This window comes from Anas platyrhynchos, chromosome 2 (assembly GCF_047663525.1).
Source record: "Anas platyrhynchos isolate ZD024472 breed Pekin duck chromosome 2, IASCAAS_PekinDuck_T2T, whole genome shotgun sequence".
NCBI classification, from domain to species: domain Eukaryota; kingdom Metazoa; phylum Chordata; class Aves; order Anseriformes; family Anatidae; genus Anas; species Anas platyrhynchos.
In genome coordinates this window covers 54,180,080-54,197,380 of record NC_092588.1, presented here as the reverse complement: position 1 = coordinate 54,197,380, position 17,301 = coordinate 54,180,080, and the positions used below count along the sequence as shown (strand labels likewise).

Sequence of the window (17,301 nt, the reverse complement as noted above, 5' to 3'; positions counted from 1 at the left end):
CTTTGTAATGTCTGCCTACTTATCACTTGCATGGTAGGGAGTTAAGGATATTTTTAAGATGATTAATTCCAGAAATTACCTTCATGCAAACCAAAAGCATAGATGTAGCCTTGAGAAAGAAGGAAGGAAATTTTGGTGTTGCAGAAATGGAATCACTAGGTTGGAAGGGACCTCTTGATTGTATCATGGACATAATAGAATGAGTCTAGAGAAGGGCCACCAGGATGATCAGAGGGATCATCCCTCTGAGCACCTCTCCTATGAAGAAAGGATGGGGAGCTGGGGATGTTCAGCTTGGAGAAGAGAAAGCTCCGGGGAGGCCTTAAAACAGCCTTCCAGTACCTATAGGGGACCTACAGGAAAGCTGTGGAGGGACTCTTTGTAAGGGGCTGTAATGATAGGAGAAAGAGTAATGGCTTAACACTGAAAGAGGGCAGATTAGATTGGTCATTAGGAAGAAATTCTTCACTCAGAGGGTGGTGAGGCCCTGGCACAGGCTGCCCAGAGAAGCTGTGGCTGCCCCATCCCTGGAGGTGTTCAAGGCCAGGCTGGATGGGGCTTTGGGCAACCTGGGCTGGTGGGAGGTGTCCCTGCCCATGGCAGGGGGCTGGAACTGGGTGATCTTTAAGGTCCCTTCCAACCCAAACCACTCTGTGATCACCTAGTTCAATGCATTTGCTCAAACATGTTCAGCTAGAGCAGACTACCAAGGGCCATGTTCAGATAGATTGGGAATATTTCCATGGAGGGAAGAGCCTACATCCTCTCTGGGCATTCTGTTCCAGTATTTGACCACTCACATCTTTTTAGAGTTTTATTGTATTCAAAGGGAATCTTATTTTTTAACTTGTGCCTGTTGTCTCTTGATCTGTTGGTAGAAAACACTGAGAAGAGGATGTCCTCTTCTGCATTCCCTTCTGTTTCATACACGTGGACAAGATCTGTGAGCCTTCTCTTCTCAGGCTCCCTCAGCCTGCTGTAACAGTCCCTGAATCATCTTCACGGCCTTTGGCTGGATTTGCTCTCTTATACTGGTGTCCCAGTGCTGGGCCCAGCACTCCAGCAGTCTGAGGAGAGAAGTCTTGCCTCTCTTGTCCTGCTGGCATTGCCCTGCGTCATGCAGCCCAGGGCGCTGTGAGGGCACACAGCTGGCTTGTGGCCACTATATTGTCCCCTGGTCCCCTGAGGTCCTTGTTGGCAGACCCGCTGTGCAGCTGGTCAGCACCCAGCGTGTGCTGGTGCCAGGACCTCTTCCTCCCCAGCTGCAGGGCTTGCTATTTACATATGGTGAAGTCCACGCGATTCTTCTTTGCCAATTTTTCCAGCCAATTTTTCCAGGTCCCTCAGACAATTCAAAGATCATTCAATTCAAAGACATTTCCATTTTTTATTTTTTTTATGCAGTTGAGGTACTAATTCCCATGCGAGTTGGAAAGTAGAATATAAAAACGTCTTATACTACTGAAATAGGCTACTTCTGTTGATAATTTACCACAGAGACCATGCATCTGTGATGGGGCATTGTGACGAGTGCGATGAACGCTTGAAAATGAAGTTCAGTCAGGTTTGTTGATTTAAAGCAGGGGAGGAAGCTTTAGTACTATAGAAATAAACAGGAAAATAGTTACAATACAGGGAACTAAACCAGGGATGCTTAGAGTTGTAGCCCTTAAGACTTACTGTGCTCTCGCCAAAAAAGGAAAAGTAGCAAAGACTTGAAGCTTGGAAAGCTGCCAGGCAGTCCAAGGAATGCAACTTTTGTATGCTGATAACACCCATTGAGTGTTTCTCGGTTCTTTGAATGATAGATAAATAGTAAAATAAACAGTTGTCTCCCTAGCAGAGTTTCAGATGGATTTAGTACATTTTTCTTCATCATATGCTTCCACTAGATGATGGTATGTCATAATGAAATGCTTATTAAGTAAGAAAAATAAAAACAAAGTAGAGCCTGTAACTGTATCCTGATCATGTAGGTCATATGTGCTTGACTTTATATCACTGACAGATCCTGAGATAATAAATTTTGTCACATTGGAGTTGCTTGGTAGAGTATATTTTGAAACATCCTAACGCTATATTTCACTATAAAATTGCGTTAGTGCTAATTTCTTACATCTGAATAAAACTGATATTATATATATTGTAATGAGTTTTGCCATTAGGAACGTACTTACAGAGTGAGGCGGTCCAATGCAGTCATGGTAGGACTGACAGCTTGATGCATGAAAACTCTGGGGATAGGTGCAGACGAACATGTGGGGAAAATGCCAGTTGACATGGAACTGCTTAAGGAATTGAAGAAAACCCACAAATATTAAAGCAATCTCGTGAAAAGAGGTTAGCATAACAGTCTGTGGAATTTACTGCTAATAAATTGTGTAATTATGTTACTGGTAACTTCCATGTTATTGTATTCCATATGTATAGAAAAACAGAAAGGAAAATTAAGGAAAAGGCTACAGCAGAAATCTTTATGCCCATCTCTTCATGAAGAAGCTTACTGGAGCTCCCACAGTGGAGTCCTTCTGGTGTTCTAGGAAACGGTTTTATATAAATTCTTACAAATAGTAAGGTTGTTGAGACTGGTTGATATTTATCCACCTTTTTTGATCTGTCGGTGTCTCGTTAGGGCACGTAGTGTTTGTGTGTGTGTGTGTAACCTTACTGTTTATCTACATTACTGCTTAAAACTGTTCTTACAACACTAGGATAGTTGCTAAACATATAGCATATTTGTTGTTCTTTCTCTGTAGAAAAAACAAGGGGGAAATAAGTGACCTGAAGTGGTGAACATCGAGATGAGAAAATCAATGATCAAAGAAAAAAATAACATTTGTTGGTGCCTGGGTGATTAAAAGTAATAGGTGATTCTCAATACGGGAGAGAAACTGGTATTTGTGTGGATGTGTTGTTGAGTGTTGAACTAGCTCTGATTTATAGTACCCAGTTTTGTGAAAGAGTCACTTTAGCGTAGAGGGATCATCAAAATTACCCAAATAGCTCAGGTAATAACTTACAAAAAGCATAAAGTGGAAATTGAAGACAAAACAAGGCATTGGGTGAAGGTGAGAATTGGAATACCTCTTATATAAGCATAAATAGAAAAGATAAGGCCAAGGGAAAAGTGATGGAGGTGTGTAAAATGGTGTCATGAAGCATCTAGACAAAGTTATAGTTACTTTGGTGACTGAAGCATGGCAAGCTCAGAATGAGGTATGCTTTCACATATCCTGTAGATACATAGATACAATGTAAATGCAAGACACTTAAGCAGGTACAGAAAATGATTAGAAAAAAGGGCTGAAAAAAGGGCTGAAAAAAGTTCTCATGGGAGCTGCTAAGTACAGCACTGCAATTTCGTCCTCTCAAATACATCACACGTATTGCCACATGCGGGACTTTTTCATATACTTCTTCCTAGACGTACTAATCCTCATCTTTGGAGACAGTACTTGAGTCCATGCTGACCTTTCATTTCACTCTGTGTGTCTGTCCTTTTGAAACTGTAGCGTAGTGATGAACAAAACCAATGAGGATATGTGGAAATGTTGGTTTGGTATGGAAGAGCTCTCTGCGCATCGTATTGGCTTTCTAGTGTGCTTTATTATTTATTCATTTTTTTAATTTCAGGATAAAAAGAGGCATTTTAAATTATGAAGCTATTGATAGTTTCCTTAAACAAATGTGATGAAGAACAGATTGTATATTAGGCCATGAAACTGAGCGAAGGATGTTAGGAAGGAAGCATTTTCCCCTTATTTAATCACCTCTGAAATAGTGTTACCAGAGAGGATGGAAGTGGAAATCATGTGTTTGCTTTTTTAAGCTAATGTATTCTAGTCTAACTATTAACATAAAAAGAAAATGTCCGTCTGTAAACCTCAAAGCTAAATAGGAAAATTGCTTTGTAATGACTGAATAAAGTAGGGCTTAAAGTAAGCTGAAAATACCTCTAAGCTACAGGACGTGTTTCTAAGAAAAGCTGGTGTGCTGTATTTCAAGAAGGTACATATTAAAACAGATTTTTTTTTCCCATTTGCGTGTTTTCAATGTCATAAAAATATGTTAATGATTTAAATAAAGCTTGTTAAATTATTGGATGTATGGCTACCAGTTATGATGTCTCGGTATACTGTCCTGTAAGTTCTTTTTACTTTAAAAGGTAGGAGGATATAGCTACTGTAGGTCTTGAGGGAAAGCTAGCCCTTCCTGTCGGTATCAGGAAAGAAGTCAGATGGCATGCTGAAAGATTGAACGAGATGGAAACAAGAAAGCTGAGAGATGAGTTCTCTCTGCAGCCATCAACAGTAATGGTTGTGCCTCCTTTCAGGAGCAGATGAATTCCTTCAGTTCAAGTTTGGGAGCGAAGTTTGAGAGTTAAGGATTTACAAATCTAAATATTGTAGCTCTCCCTCCACCCCCTTTATTTTTTAAGAAAGATTTGAACCAGAACAGTTTCTTCTCTGGGTATTGTAGCAAAGGGAAGCTTGCTATTGAAGAGACTGTTTTGAGTAAGAAATTCCTGGCCTGCTGCTGCCTGAGATGGTGTTTGTGTGATTTTTGAAGTGTGATTTGAAATGCGTGTGAGATCATTAAATAGTTGGAATTTGTATTTCAAAGTTTATTTTTAAGTGTTTTACTTGAAAAAGTTCACATCTAAGACACAAAGGGGAATATTTCCATGGTTAATTCTAAATTAAACGGTACTGAAAAGTTGCTTTTGCCTGTTACAAGTGAATTTGTGTGCATCTTTATTGTAGGGCTTTTTTAAAAGACACAACAGCAACAAGCCTGACAATGAAACTGTGGCACTGGCTGCACTTATTTTTTTTTTTCTTTGTAGACTTAACATTTAGAGAAGTTATGATAGAAATTAATATTGATGTTAAAGATGTGTAAATATTCCCATTAGCCCTAGCTTGTTGCATTCTGTTTTTTAAATTTTCCCTTTCCTGAAGGGGAAAAAAACAAGACTAGATGTCAGCTTCTGGAACAAACCTTGAAGCGAAGCAAGCAGCTGTACTGCCCCAGAGCACATCAGGATTGTGAGAATTGTTTTGCTTCTGCTTGCTGTGTGGAAGAGTTTTGTGTCAGCTGTGACCCCAGGCAAATGGATCGAGGCCCCAGATCTGCAGGTTTACAGGCAAAATGCCCCCCGATTGGGGCAGTCCATCCCCAGCACTTGTTTGTGCTCCAAAGTGGCAGGAGGTGGCCCAGCGGCCTTGTGGATGTCCCATGCTCCTCTCAGCGTGGTGGCCTTTGTCCTGCAGCCGTGGTTCCTCCGTTGAAGTTACCAAAGAAGGGAGATGCTTTAGTGGATTTTCTGGATGTTTACTGTGTATCTTTGGAAAAGGCATCCTTTAGTAGGTTAAAAGGATTTCTTGCTAAGTTGCGTTTACCCAGCATAGCTTTATTTCCACATCTGTCTTGAGTCCAAGTTGTTGTTGGCCTCTTACTCTTGTTTATATTGCGGACGCATTAAGTAGTTAGTCCATTATGTTTTTTCCGTTGTCGTTTGCTTTCCTTTTTTGTCATCGGTGTAAGTTCAAAATGATGATCCTTTAATACGCTCAGGATGCAGAAGCAGACTTGAAGTGCTGTGAAAATATTGCGATGCTTCTCTTTGTCATTTTCCTTGTGACATTTCTAAGGGTTCAAGCTAAGGCACTGTATGGAGAGCTGACTTAACAGAGGAATATTTTAATGAAATTAACAAATAGAATAACATCGAGCCTTTAAAGCAGTTGTGATTATTGTTGTACTCTTAATTCTTTGCTCTTGGTTTCAAATTCTAGCTTGATTTTACTTCAGGCATAGTCTCTCAAGTGAAGTAGTAGTTAGGACTGATCAGCTTTCAAGCCCGTGTTACATGATTTAATAAAACTGTGTTTTATAAAACAGTCAAACCTAGATCTACTCAGATCTGACCTGATCAGATCAAGGATGTCTGGTCTAATACCTCACTCCCAGTGGGTCAGTAATAGATAGCATGGACATGTTTGTTGTTTGGTTGTTTTTTTTTTTTTGGTCATAGGGTTGTATTCAGTGAAAAATCAGTGAATTCACATGTGTATGCAGCATTAAGTTTTTGGTTTATAACTCTGTTATCGTAATTGCTATTATTAAAAAAAAAAAAAAGCCGGGGGGGGGGGGGAAGGGAATTGACTCCTGGAATTAACATAATTGTCCTTTTTGCCGGTTGCCACCTAACATTCAGGTGCCTCTTGTGTGATATGTAGAGACTTCTTAACATTGATGACCTTCATTAGAACTGCTATTTGTGGTTTTCCTATTTGGAAAAAATACTGCTTCACATGTAAATGTGGGGCTTCTAAGGTTAATTATAATTCACAGAAGTATATTTGTTTTGAGAGAGATGAAGATTAAGTTTTGAAGAGCTCAGTGGAAGAAGAGTGATAGCTGCTTCATCTGTCCTTTAGAGATATGTAACTCCTAATTGAATCTTTAAATATGAATGATTTCATTTGTTTGGAAAATTGATGGGGACAACCATTTTTATCTTCTCATTGACTGGTAGAAACTTACTTTCTTTCTAATTGTTTTTAATTATTAATTATTAATTGTTTTTCCAAACACTTAACTTTGCCTTCTTCCTCCCCTCTTCTAGGATGGATTAGATGCTTTGGTATATGACTTGGATTTTCCTGCCTTAAGAAAAAACAAGAACATTGATAACTTCTTAAACAGGTGTAAGTATTTAATGTTTTGGTTTCTAACTAACAGACTATAAATACCAACTAAAATAAAAGAGGTTCTCGCTTTTTGAAAGGCTGTTAGAGAGTTTGCGTGCATTAAGTTTTTGGATGTAAATTGCTTTAGGAGTTGTATTTATTTCCCAGTCAGTACTCACAGTTACTTATAGAAATCCGCTCCCCAGCAGCTGAGTGCCCAAGTTAATATAAATGGGGTTGCTTTCAGTGGCACAGCAGTTTGGTTAACAGTAAAATGCTGTAACATATCTGCAGTGTCAAGAAGTCATTTTGAAATGTTCACTGACAGATTGGAATGTGTGTTTTGTGGCATTTTTAGTATAAAAGTTCTGTTTTCATTATCGCATGAGAATACTGCATAGCTGCTTATATTTACTTGTGCATGCCACTGATGTGTCTGTAGAATTATTCTTTTTTCCCCCTTTTTAAACATACATAAAGTTATGTTAAGTCACCATGGTATTTTTCATGATCTGAAAAAAAAAAATCAACAGGTGCAAAACCATCTTTTGGGTTTTATTGTGTAGACAGCAAAAAGAATACTTAAAGTGGTAAACCATAGTGTCAGCAGGTCTTCTGTTATCTGATTTTTGCAACTGGACAATAACCACTGTGCTATTTCACTTTCTTATTAGTTCTGATTCCTGTTTTTTTTTTGTGAAAGAATTTCAAAAATCGCATACTGTTAGTTTTACTCTTCAGACATAACTAATTTTAAAATTAGGAAGTAAATCATGTTATTTTTATCATTTTACTCCGTATTTTTCCACTACAAGTTTTCCTGCAGATTCTCGTCTGTAAGGATATTTGTAATGAATAAAGTTGATTCTTATAATAGAAACCATATTTCCATAACTTTCATATTCATAAAACAAAAATGAAGCAAAGAAAAACGCTTTAAAGTTTTTTTTACAGACTACTGTCAATTTCTGGAAATAATGGCAGATTCGTTTGCTGGTTCCAGACTTGCCTGTGGATTGAATGGCAATTCTTGAAATTAAATTAACTTTTATTAGATTTTTACAAGCTTAAACATTGTAATTAAAAGTAATAAATGTGGCAAATATGAAGTAATTTTATTAAAATAATCTAATTTTTCTCTTTGCTTCATTGAAATTTTTGTTTCTCTTTCCAAGGCATATTTACATAGTTTACTCAGTCCATGTGTAAGCCACGATAGTGAATTTGTGGATTTTATTTTCCTTTATTCCCTATTTCTAGTAATTTACGAGTCCAGTAGATCTGGTTTATGGCTTGCTTGCATGTAAGCTAGTTGCTGGAATACCTAAGGTCAAATGTTTAACTTTTCACAGTTCAAGCTATGTTTGAAACTGTACACATTGTTACATGCACATTTTGTATACTTAGTTATTTGCAGAGAAGGTGTGGTGAAACTGGAGAAAGGAGAAGTTGGATTAGGCAAAGGAAATACTTATTTCAGCAGATATTTTAAATGCAGTTCTTATGTATAGTGAAGTCATCAGTTTTCAGAAGCTTTTCACTTTTGCATCTGGGGATGAGTGAAGGAAAGGGAAACTCTTATTTACAGTCTAATAATGAGTATATTGTAGGTGGAAATTATACCCTGTGTAAAAATGTAACCTGAAGCAGTGTGAAGGTGGAGAACAGACCTCATTATTTCACTTCAGACTGCTTTTAGAACTGTAATCTTGCTGTCTTTACTGGAATATAAAAACAAAGTGTGGGTATAAGTAGTGACCTTAGTAGTGACTGTGAAATTTAGTTTGTCTCAAACTGCTGATTTAAATAACAGTAAAAAAAAAAAAAAAAAAAAGGCTTTATGTACATACCCTAAGATGTACAGGAACATTTTCATGTTAACTTCAGTTTCAGTAGAAAATCATTTAAAAATCTTTTTGCAGTATTAGCTGGCCAAACAGTTTGCACTATTTTTCTAGAACTTTAAAATGAATTTTCACAGTGCAAATCAGAATTTGCTTACTTTATTTTACAGACTGATGATTGTCCTATGAGCCTGTCCTTATCCCCTCCTATATTTATCTGGGTTTATGTTGTATGTTTGTGGAGGTTTTGTCTTCAAAATCTGCCTCTGTTGCCTAAGGTTGTGAGGGTTATTTGCACAGACACGGGACCTCATTAATTTTCTACCATAAATGATTTAAAGAATAAAGAGATTGACTATTCAAGATGGGCACTTGGTTTATTTCTGGACAATGTATAAGCTTTATCATCAAACGTCAGGCCAAGTTGGAGTTGCTGGTTTTTGCCATGGGAGCCACCCCACCTGCTCATAAAGCGTAAGCTGGTTGTGCCCTCCCCTGTTAGCAGGACATCTGGAGCTGCCTATTCAAATATGTTGCAGCCTGATAAACCTTCTTTGACAGATCTTTGAATATTAAGATAAAATTTCCAACACTGTTGTTAGTATAATGTGTTGTCTGAAGACACTGGGCATTAGTACATCTCTCAAACAGTAAACTGCAATTTTGCAACTGCTCACAAGGCTGATTTACGCTACTTAAAAATATTTAGCTTAAAGTGCTCTTAGTGGATTTTCCTTTATTCTGTTTTGGCCATAGTTGAGGTTTGTCATTGAAAACACTAATGCATTTATATTGTGCCTAGCTTGTGTTTTGTAAAGATTTTTCATTCAGAATTGGTAGACTTGCTGGTAGGAGATTATTAGGCAGTAAGTTGAGAATAATTGGAAAGCTGTCATGAGAATTGCTGCATATCAGTTCTGTGCAGTCCTACCCATCCTCTGCTATAGGTCAGCTTTTCACCTTGCAATGGGCAAATAGGGCAATTAAAAAAAATTTTTTTTTTTCAAATTACTGAATATTTTGATCCTTATGTGAAATAATTTGTCAGGATTTACAGATTTAACATCATTTATTGAAATACTGTAGGCATGCTGCATTGTAAAGGGATGGCTTCACATTAGTAATTCAAGAGATTATTTATTCAATCAAAACTATATTTAGTTCTTTAACATTATAAAATCATAACGGATCTTAATTGTATGTATGTTGCATTTGTTTTAGATAATGACCTCTGTATATTGAAACCTAAGGGTAGTCTTCTGTTGTCTGCCAAATCTGTTTTTAAAACACAAACTCCAAAAATGACATTTTTCCTTCTTTCTCTTCCCCTGTCTGTACTTTTTTCTAAAGTTTTAGAAAAGCATATTATTTTTGAAAATAGAATACTGTTGTATAATGTATTTTATTAGGAGTGTGTCCGTTTTAGTAGCTGCTCCTTCTTTTTAGAAATACTGAAATGTGAAGCTTTTCCATGTAATCTCATGCCAGTGTTGACCCACATGGATTAAAATAGACTGTTTTAATCTTTGACCAAATTTGGAATTAGAATATCTGCCCACTGGGAGTTTGTAAATTATTGTAGTTTATAGAATGACAGGTTTATATAAATAATTACAGTGATTCCCACTGCATGTTTTAAATTAAAATCTACTTTTTTGAGCAATAGGAATAATAAAATTGCAGAATACGGAAAGCTTATTTAAAAAAAATAGCTTCTTCAAGTATCTCTCATGTATACTTTATGATATTTTCTCAGATGTATTACACAGTTATCCAGAAATAATCTGTTTAAACAGATTTGCTTGCTAGCAAGATCATGCTGGGTATGAAGTTTTTGCTTAGCTCTTTTTTTTCCAGATAACTATTTTAAAAGAAATTTCCCAAATTAAGATCTCCAGTAGCTTGATTGTACAGTAATTACTGCATTATTTTTATATCAAGTTTTGATTACTGTGGTAATGAGAAAGAGGTCATGCAGTCTGCAGCGTGGTTTCCAGTAGGGAGGTAGGTTAAAAATGAAGTCCCCTTAAAGAGGAATATATCTTGCAATAATTATTATAAATAAAAATGAGATGAATGGGTTTAATTAAATTGATTATATATGAAATGTGATTTTTCTTTCATACAGATAAAGACACAGTAAATAAAATGAGAGATTTGCGCATGAAAGCTGAAGATTATGAAGTGGTGAAGGTGATTGGTAGAGGGGCATTTGGGGAGGTTCAGTTGGTAAGTTGTGTTTCTGTACGTTTGGATCTGTGCCTGTCATATTTGTTTGTGTCTATTTCTGAATACAGTGTTCAGAAGATGAAGTCTTACGGTTTTATAGCCTTAAGCTCAATGAAATTTTATTTCTTTTTATCCCGTGGAAATGTTTCTGAGAAGCTTGCATTTCAGTACTGTCAATCCACATTTATTTTTCTTTGTAAGGCATGCTTCTCCTGGTAAAGTGGAATCTATATCAATCGTAATCAACAAAATTAGCCTTTGCCACTGTGTATGTACACTTGAACAATTCTTCAAGACTAGAAGAATTTCTGCTAGTTCAAGGAATATAGTAGTCTTGTGGACATCTTTCACAAGATGAGAGGAGATGTGTATGATGTTTACGATTAATGGACTTGTTCATGCTGCTTTATTAAACTGAGAATTGGTGGGAGAAACTAGAAATAGGCAGCAAGTATTTGTGTATGCTAATGATCTCTGAAAAATGCTTGTGCATTTAATAGGTGCCATTATTTGTGCTTTTTGAGATATGCACCTACAAGTCATGAAGTGACTATTATGCCTACGGACTCTGGATAGTTCTAGCAAGTATTTTAAGAATAATGCATATATTGTCAGAAAATGCAATATAATTATTTTGTAGACCCGCAATATATAATTCTTTATAAATGTGAAGAATCTTTTGAAACCTATTAAATAGTGAAGCAGGAAAAAGAAGTTTAGTGATGTTCTTCATATATTAAGGTGGGAAACTAACGTGTTGTTTTATGTCGTGATCGTCTTCATAGGTAAGGCATAAGTCATCAAGAAGAGTGTATGCCATGAAACTTCTAAGCAAATTTGAGATGATAAAAAGATCAGATTCTGCTTTCTTCTGGGAAGAAAGGGATATTATGGCTTTTGCTAACAGTCCCTGGGTTGTTCAGGTACAGTGAGATTCCTTTTAAAAATATTGTCCTGGTAGAATAGTTCCATTACAATACTGCATGACTTATATTCACGTGTCTTAGTTTTTCTAACTCCCATTTTGGTTACATTGATCTGGATCTGTCAGGGCAATACATTACTAACAGTAGGAATTGCTGTTTGCAACAAACAGCTGATACTGTGCTTCCTTCAAAACCGTACTTTGTCTTAAATACAGGATAAGCTATTTTGTTTGTTATTAAAACGGTTTGCCAGATATAAGTTAAAACTGGTGAGTCTGCTTTATAGTACTTCTGGAAGTAGCCAACATATCAGAAATCTGTGCTTAAGATGTAGCTTCTGTATATTCCAATTTGTGTGTATGTATGACTGCAAATCATATATATTATATATATTATATGTTTATTTTTAAATTATATATTTACAAATTATATATTTATTTATAAATGTATAAATTATAAATTTATATATTACGTAAACTCTGGTTATGTTTTCCTCATTTCAATTTTATCACTGACAATTTTTTGGGAGGCATCTCTGCCTTTGAAGTTTATATGGACAATGCCTGAAGCTTTCATCATACATTTGTGTGCACATTTAACTTGTTCATTTAAACTGTTCTTACCCTTAAACATGTAAATACTTCTGTTAAGTTAGAATTAAAGTCATTCAAGTATTACCTAAAAATCATTCAAGAGTTACCTAAGTCAAATATGTTTATATGTTGCTATCTGTCTGGGAGTGATTGTGCAAAATTATGTTTTATGATTTTCAGAAAGGTTTAAGTTACCATGCTTAAACCTACTTGCGAAAGTCACATTGAACAGAGCATTTACTGCTGTAAGGGAAATACTTTTCTCAATTGTTTAAAGTATAGGTTCACTTTCTAAACAATGAATACATTGACCGTAGAATAATAAATATTTTGTGGTAACACAAATAGAATCAGGCAGATGTTTGAAATACAATAGTTCCATGTTTACATATTTGTCAATTGGTGTCCCAGGGAGTAAGGAAGCATCTCGTCCTCTTATGCAATGAGCTTTCTTTGAAATGATTACAATTTGGTGCAATAAATACCAAAATCTGTAACCAGAGCTTTGCTGCTTCTGTAGTAATATAAAGAGATGGAAGATCTGGCAGAAACTGACTTGAGATTAATTCCTTTTTAGGAGGTCTACTGGGTGACGCAAAGCTGCTGCAGTAGTTGTAGCAATTCTTTTACTTTGTAAATCAATTTGCACCAAAATTGTGGACTTTCAACAAGCAAAAGATTAGACAACTGTAGCACTCAGTGACTTGTTCTTTCTTTTGTTTATGTTCTTTTTACAGTTATTTTATGCATTCCAAGACGACCGTTACCTTTACATGGTCATGGAGTACATGCCTGGTGGGGACCTTGTGAATTTAATGAGCAACTACGACGTTCCTGAGAAATGGGCAAGATTTTATACTGCTGAAGTTGTTCTTGCATTAGATGCAATTCACTCAATGGGTTTTATACACAGGTGAAAAAGAAAAAAAGTATTGTTACAGTGTTGTTTTAATCCCAGGGCTGTTGGAATGACTTAATTGGTTAAGGCTGTTTTAAAATTGCTGATATGACTTCATTATTATTTCACAATTATTTCATATTACAACTTCAAAACTTCTTGTTATCAGAAGGTGCAAAGCTGAGGTGACACAGTCAAAGTAAAGGTTTTCAGCAGGATGATCTTCTTCAGTTTAGGGAACAATAAAATTGTACCACTTTATCAAAAGATGTAGAACTGATTTGGCATGAACAAGTTGGCCCCCAAAATAGTTCATTTTTCTTAACTAGAAAAAACTGTTTGGAGAATTTGATAGCAGTAGTATACACTACTGGTAATTATTAACTCTCAGTTCTGCATTTAAAGCCTCAGCTGGCATCAGTGGCCTGATCAGGGTGAACTGAACAGGGTGAGGAAAATCTCCCAGACACCTGTATTCTTGTAAGGGGCAAGATGGGAAATAGAGCAAAGGGACTTAGGTTTGTTTCATATTACGTACTTGCCCTCAAGTGGATTGTAGTCCCTTGTCAGACAGACTGAGTGTTCTCTTCTGTTGATATTTGAACTTCTGTGTTTAGCTTTTAACCATATTTACTAGAAGCAGGAGAAGAAATTTTTCAACTGAAAATATACAAACAGCTTGAGAAGGACTTAGTGTATATACCCTCAATTTGTAGTTTGGCCAGAAGATCACTTTTAACACTTAATTTTTTTTTAGAAAAAAAAGAGCAAAACAAAACAACAACAACAACAACAACAAAAAACTATTAATCCATTGCTCGAGTAGAATCTATAGCATCATAAATTACGTAGCTACTGTGCCACATTGTAATTGGAATAAATTGTCTGGCTGAACCATTTGCACAGGTGTATTGGCAAGCTTTAGAAAACAGAAATTTGAAGATGCCAACAGCACTGTCAATCTTTTCCTCAAACTCCAGATTACTCTGACAGCAGATTTTTTGGAATTTGTTTTTAACTAGTTTACTCAAATTTGAGGACTGAAAAGAAGCTAATGCAAATATGGGCTCATGACAGAGGACATGGAAGGGCCTGAGGCTGCTGCTTTTGATTCAGCCTTTCTTTATAAGGTCTGCTTTCTGGTCTCCCAGGTACCTGTGTCTAGTGGCAGGGCTTTGGAGGGTAAAGCATTCATTACTTTAGCAGAGAAAGGTCAAACTGAGTCCCCTGTATGCAAACGGGGCATATGCGAGTCTAAGGCTGGTGGGATACATGGATTATTGTGAGGAAGGTAGCCGATATCAGGAGATACTGTTCTCTATGACTAGTGAAAGGCTGCAGCAATCAGGAGGTTTCTGTTGGCTGGAAGGAAAGAAATGGCCCTGAGAGGGGGACTGCAGGCTGATTATGGAGTAAATTCTCAGGAAACAGTTTCCAAGCACATGGACAGGAAGGTGATTGGGAGCAGCCTGCATGGATTTACTTAAGGGTAAAGTGTACCTGCCCAGCCTGATTGCCTTCCGTGATGAGGGGAAAGCGGTGTGTATGTTGTTTGCCTCAACTTCAGCAAGGTTTCCAATGTAGCTGGAATGGAAAGATGCCTGCAGTGAAAGAATGAGAGTCAGTGGATGACACTAATTGCAGCAGTGGTTAACTGAGCATTGGCACAGATTACCCAGAAAGATTGTGGAGTCTCCCTCCTTGTGAATCTTCAAAAGCTGGCTGAACAACCTGCTTTAAGTATCCCTGCTTAAGCAGGAGGGTTGGAGCAGATGACGGGCAGATGTTTGTTCTGTGAATATCCAGTTATTTGTTAGGAAATAAATTTTCACTGTGAGGGTGGTCAAACAATGGAAGAGAGTTGTAGAGAGGTTATGAAATCCCCATCCTTGGAAAAAATTCAAAACTTGACTGAATTTGACCCTGAGGAACCCGAATGCAACTTTGAAGTTTGAACTGATTTCCTTAGCTGCACTTTGATCAGGCAGTTGGACTAAGAGTATTTCAAAAAAATAAATAAAAGATTCCCAACCAAATCATTGTGTGTACACTGATACGTTTCTACTGCACACCCTGAGGTGAGGTAATGCTAGGACTTCATTTCATTGTAGGGACCAGAGTTTTCCATTTGAGGTCCCAGAAATTACTTTCACCTGAAACCATTATTTTTTTGATACATATATTTTTATTATTTTTTTTAAACTATGGTTCTGCTATAGTATACTTAGTACCATTAACATTGCTGAACTTTACAGTTACTTCATGAAAACTTTCTGTAAGAGAATCCCTAATGTGGAAAAGGCAGTACAGTAACACTTCTTTTGGGCCACGGAAAATTATTTGCTCATGTGAATATACTTCATAAAATTTATTTCCTGAAATTAGAAGTGATACAAAAAAAAATGAGTTATATTTTCAAGGCTGGATTGAGGTGGTTAACTTGCAACCAGAATGGATTTCTTTTGTGTAGCTGTATCCTCGTAGAGAGTGACTTCAGCAAGTTAGTGGTTTTTTATGAAAACTTGAGGTTTGAGGGTAACGTCCAGATTTGGTAAATTTGGTGACTTGAGACTGTTCCCACATCCATTATCATGTTTTTTAATGCTTCAGTTCCACAGTCTGTATGTGGGACATGATACTATAAGAAGGAAAAAAATTGAGGAAATAGTTGTGCTTTATGTTGTGTTTTCCTTGTCATGTTACATTTGAGAAATAGATGACTTCTGTTTTCCTATGTTAAACTGTCTGATTTACTCTTACACAAATGTTTTTCTGTTTTCAGAGATGTGAAACCTGATAATATGCTGCTAGATAAAGCTGGTCACTTAAAACTAGCAGATTTTGGTACTTGTATGAAGATGAACAAGGTAGACAATATTTTTGTTTTATTTCCCTTTGTGAAAGGAAGGCATATGTAAAAGTGAAAATAAAATGCTGAAAAATTTAGCTAGAGAAAAGTGTCCAAGATTCCACTCTTGCCATTACTATTATTTAAGCATCCTATTAAATGACAATGTAGAATGCAAAAATGACTCTTGAAGTAGGGATTGCATCAACTCCTATACTGTTTATTAGGAAGGCTTCCTGAAGTCAAGCCATTGATTATCTTATAGATTACTCTAGATTATTTCTTTAAGTCTTTGACTATCAAAGTTGATGGAAAAAAGTGAGATAGTTAAGTTCAGTGATGGAAAACATGTCAAAGTTGCTGAATCCTTATATATGTACTAGCATAACCTGACCTATTCAAAAGCCCAATCCGAAGGAAACAGGTTAAAAGACTGTCACAGATTTTTTTTTTAACATATCTTGAGGTCATTGAAAAAAAAAAGAAATTGTATTTTAAGTACTGTGAAGCATTGTTGTTCCCTACACAAAATTCTGATTGGTTTGTGCTAGCCTCATACCAGGAAAGCAACCTTAAATGGGTGACGCTTCAACAGAGTCTGGGTAATATATACATCACGTTCTCAACCTATTCCAGGAGCTTTGAAAAAATTGCTTTTGGAATAAATCAGCTGCCTTGCCATAAATAAAAGGCACCAGTGAAAACCAAGTGCAAGTAACATGTACAAATTCAAATAGTTTCCTTAAGTCACAACTTCCAGTCCACAGCGGAATAGCTGACACATAATTTGGCTTAATACAGATTCATCTTTGATTTTGCTCTTAAAAATTAGGACTTTTGAAATACAGCTTAAGCACAAGGATATTTTTCTATAAGTGCCAAAAAGAAAGTAAAAATATTAGGAAAATTTGCTGTGTATTGGTGTCACAGAAGTAAACTCATGTCAACAACACCTTACATTGTGTGCTGTACTAAATAAATGAGCTGTGTATTGAAGAGCCTAGTCTTGGGTTCCTCTAGCCTTTTGGAAGAGGAAAGTGGCTCTGTGGGAAAGAAACTGCTCATCATAGATAGAAGTTTAATACAGGTGCATTCTGGATTTGCTGCACATGCAACTCTGGATTTGTTCATTAGCTGTATTTGTTCCTTAGTTATATATGAAGTTCCTTGAACACTGGAAAGGATCAAGTGATTGCCACTTTGGCATTCTCGATGCCATCCCCAATGTGATTGATCTCCTCTGCTAGTTCTTTCTCAGGGGTGTGAGG

The 17,301-nt window shown here is 36.5% G+C and overlaps 1 protein-coding gene across 3 annotated transcripts in view; it reads left to right on the top strand.

Moving 5' to 3' along the window:
• The window catches only part of ROCK1 (Rho associated coiled-coil containing protein kinase 1), an 86,987-nt gene that overhangs the window by 21,750 nt on the left and 47,936 nt on the right, over nt 1-17,301 (top strand). For 2 of the 3 annotated variants that reach the window (XM_072034780.1, XM_038175484.2), the window contains exons 3-7: nt 6,632-6,713; nt 10,668-10,768; nt 11,554-11,691; nt 13,025-13,200; nt 15,968-16,052. In XM_072034780.1, the coding sequence (XP_071890881.1) occupies nt 6,632-6,713; nt 10,668-10,768; nt 11,554-11,691; nt 13,025-13,200; nt 15,968-16,052 (582 nt within the window). The remainder of the gene's footprint in view (nt 1-6,631; nt 6,714-10,667; nt 10,769-11,553; nt 11,692-13,024; nt 13,201-15,967; nt 16,053-17,301) is intronic. The other variant, XM_038175486.2, reaches the window with a different exon arrangement.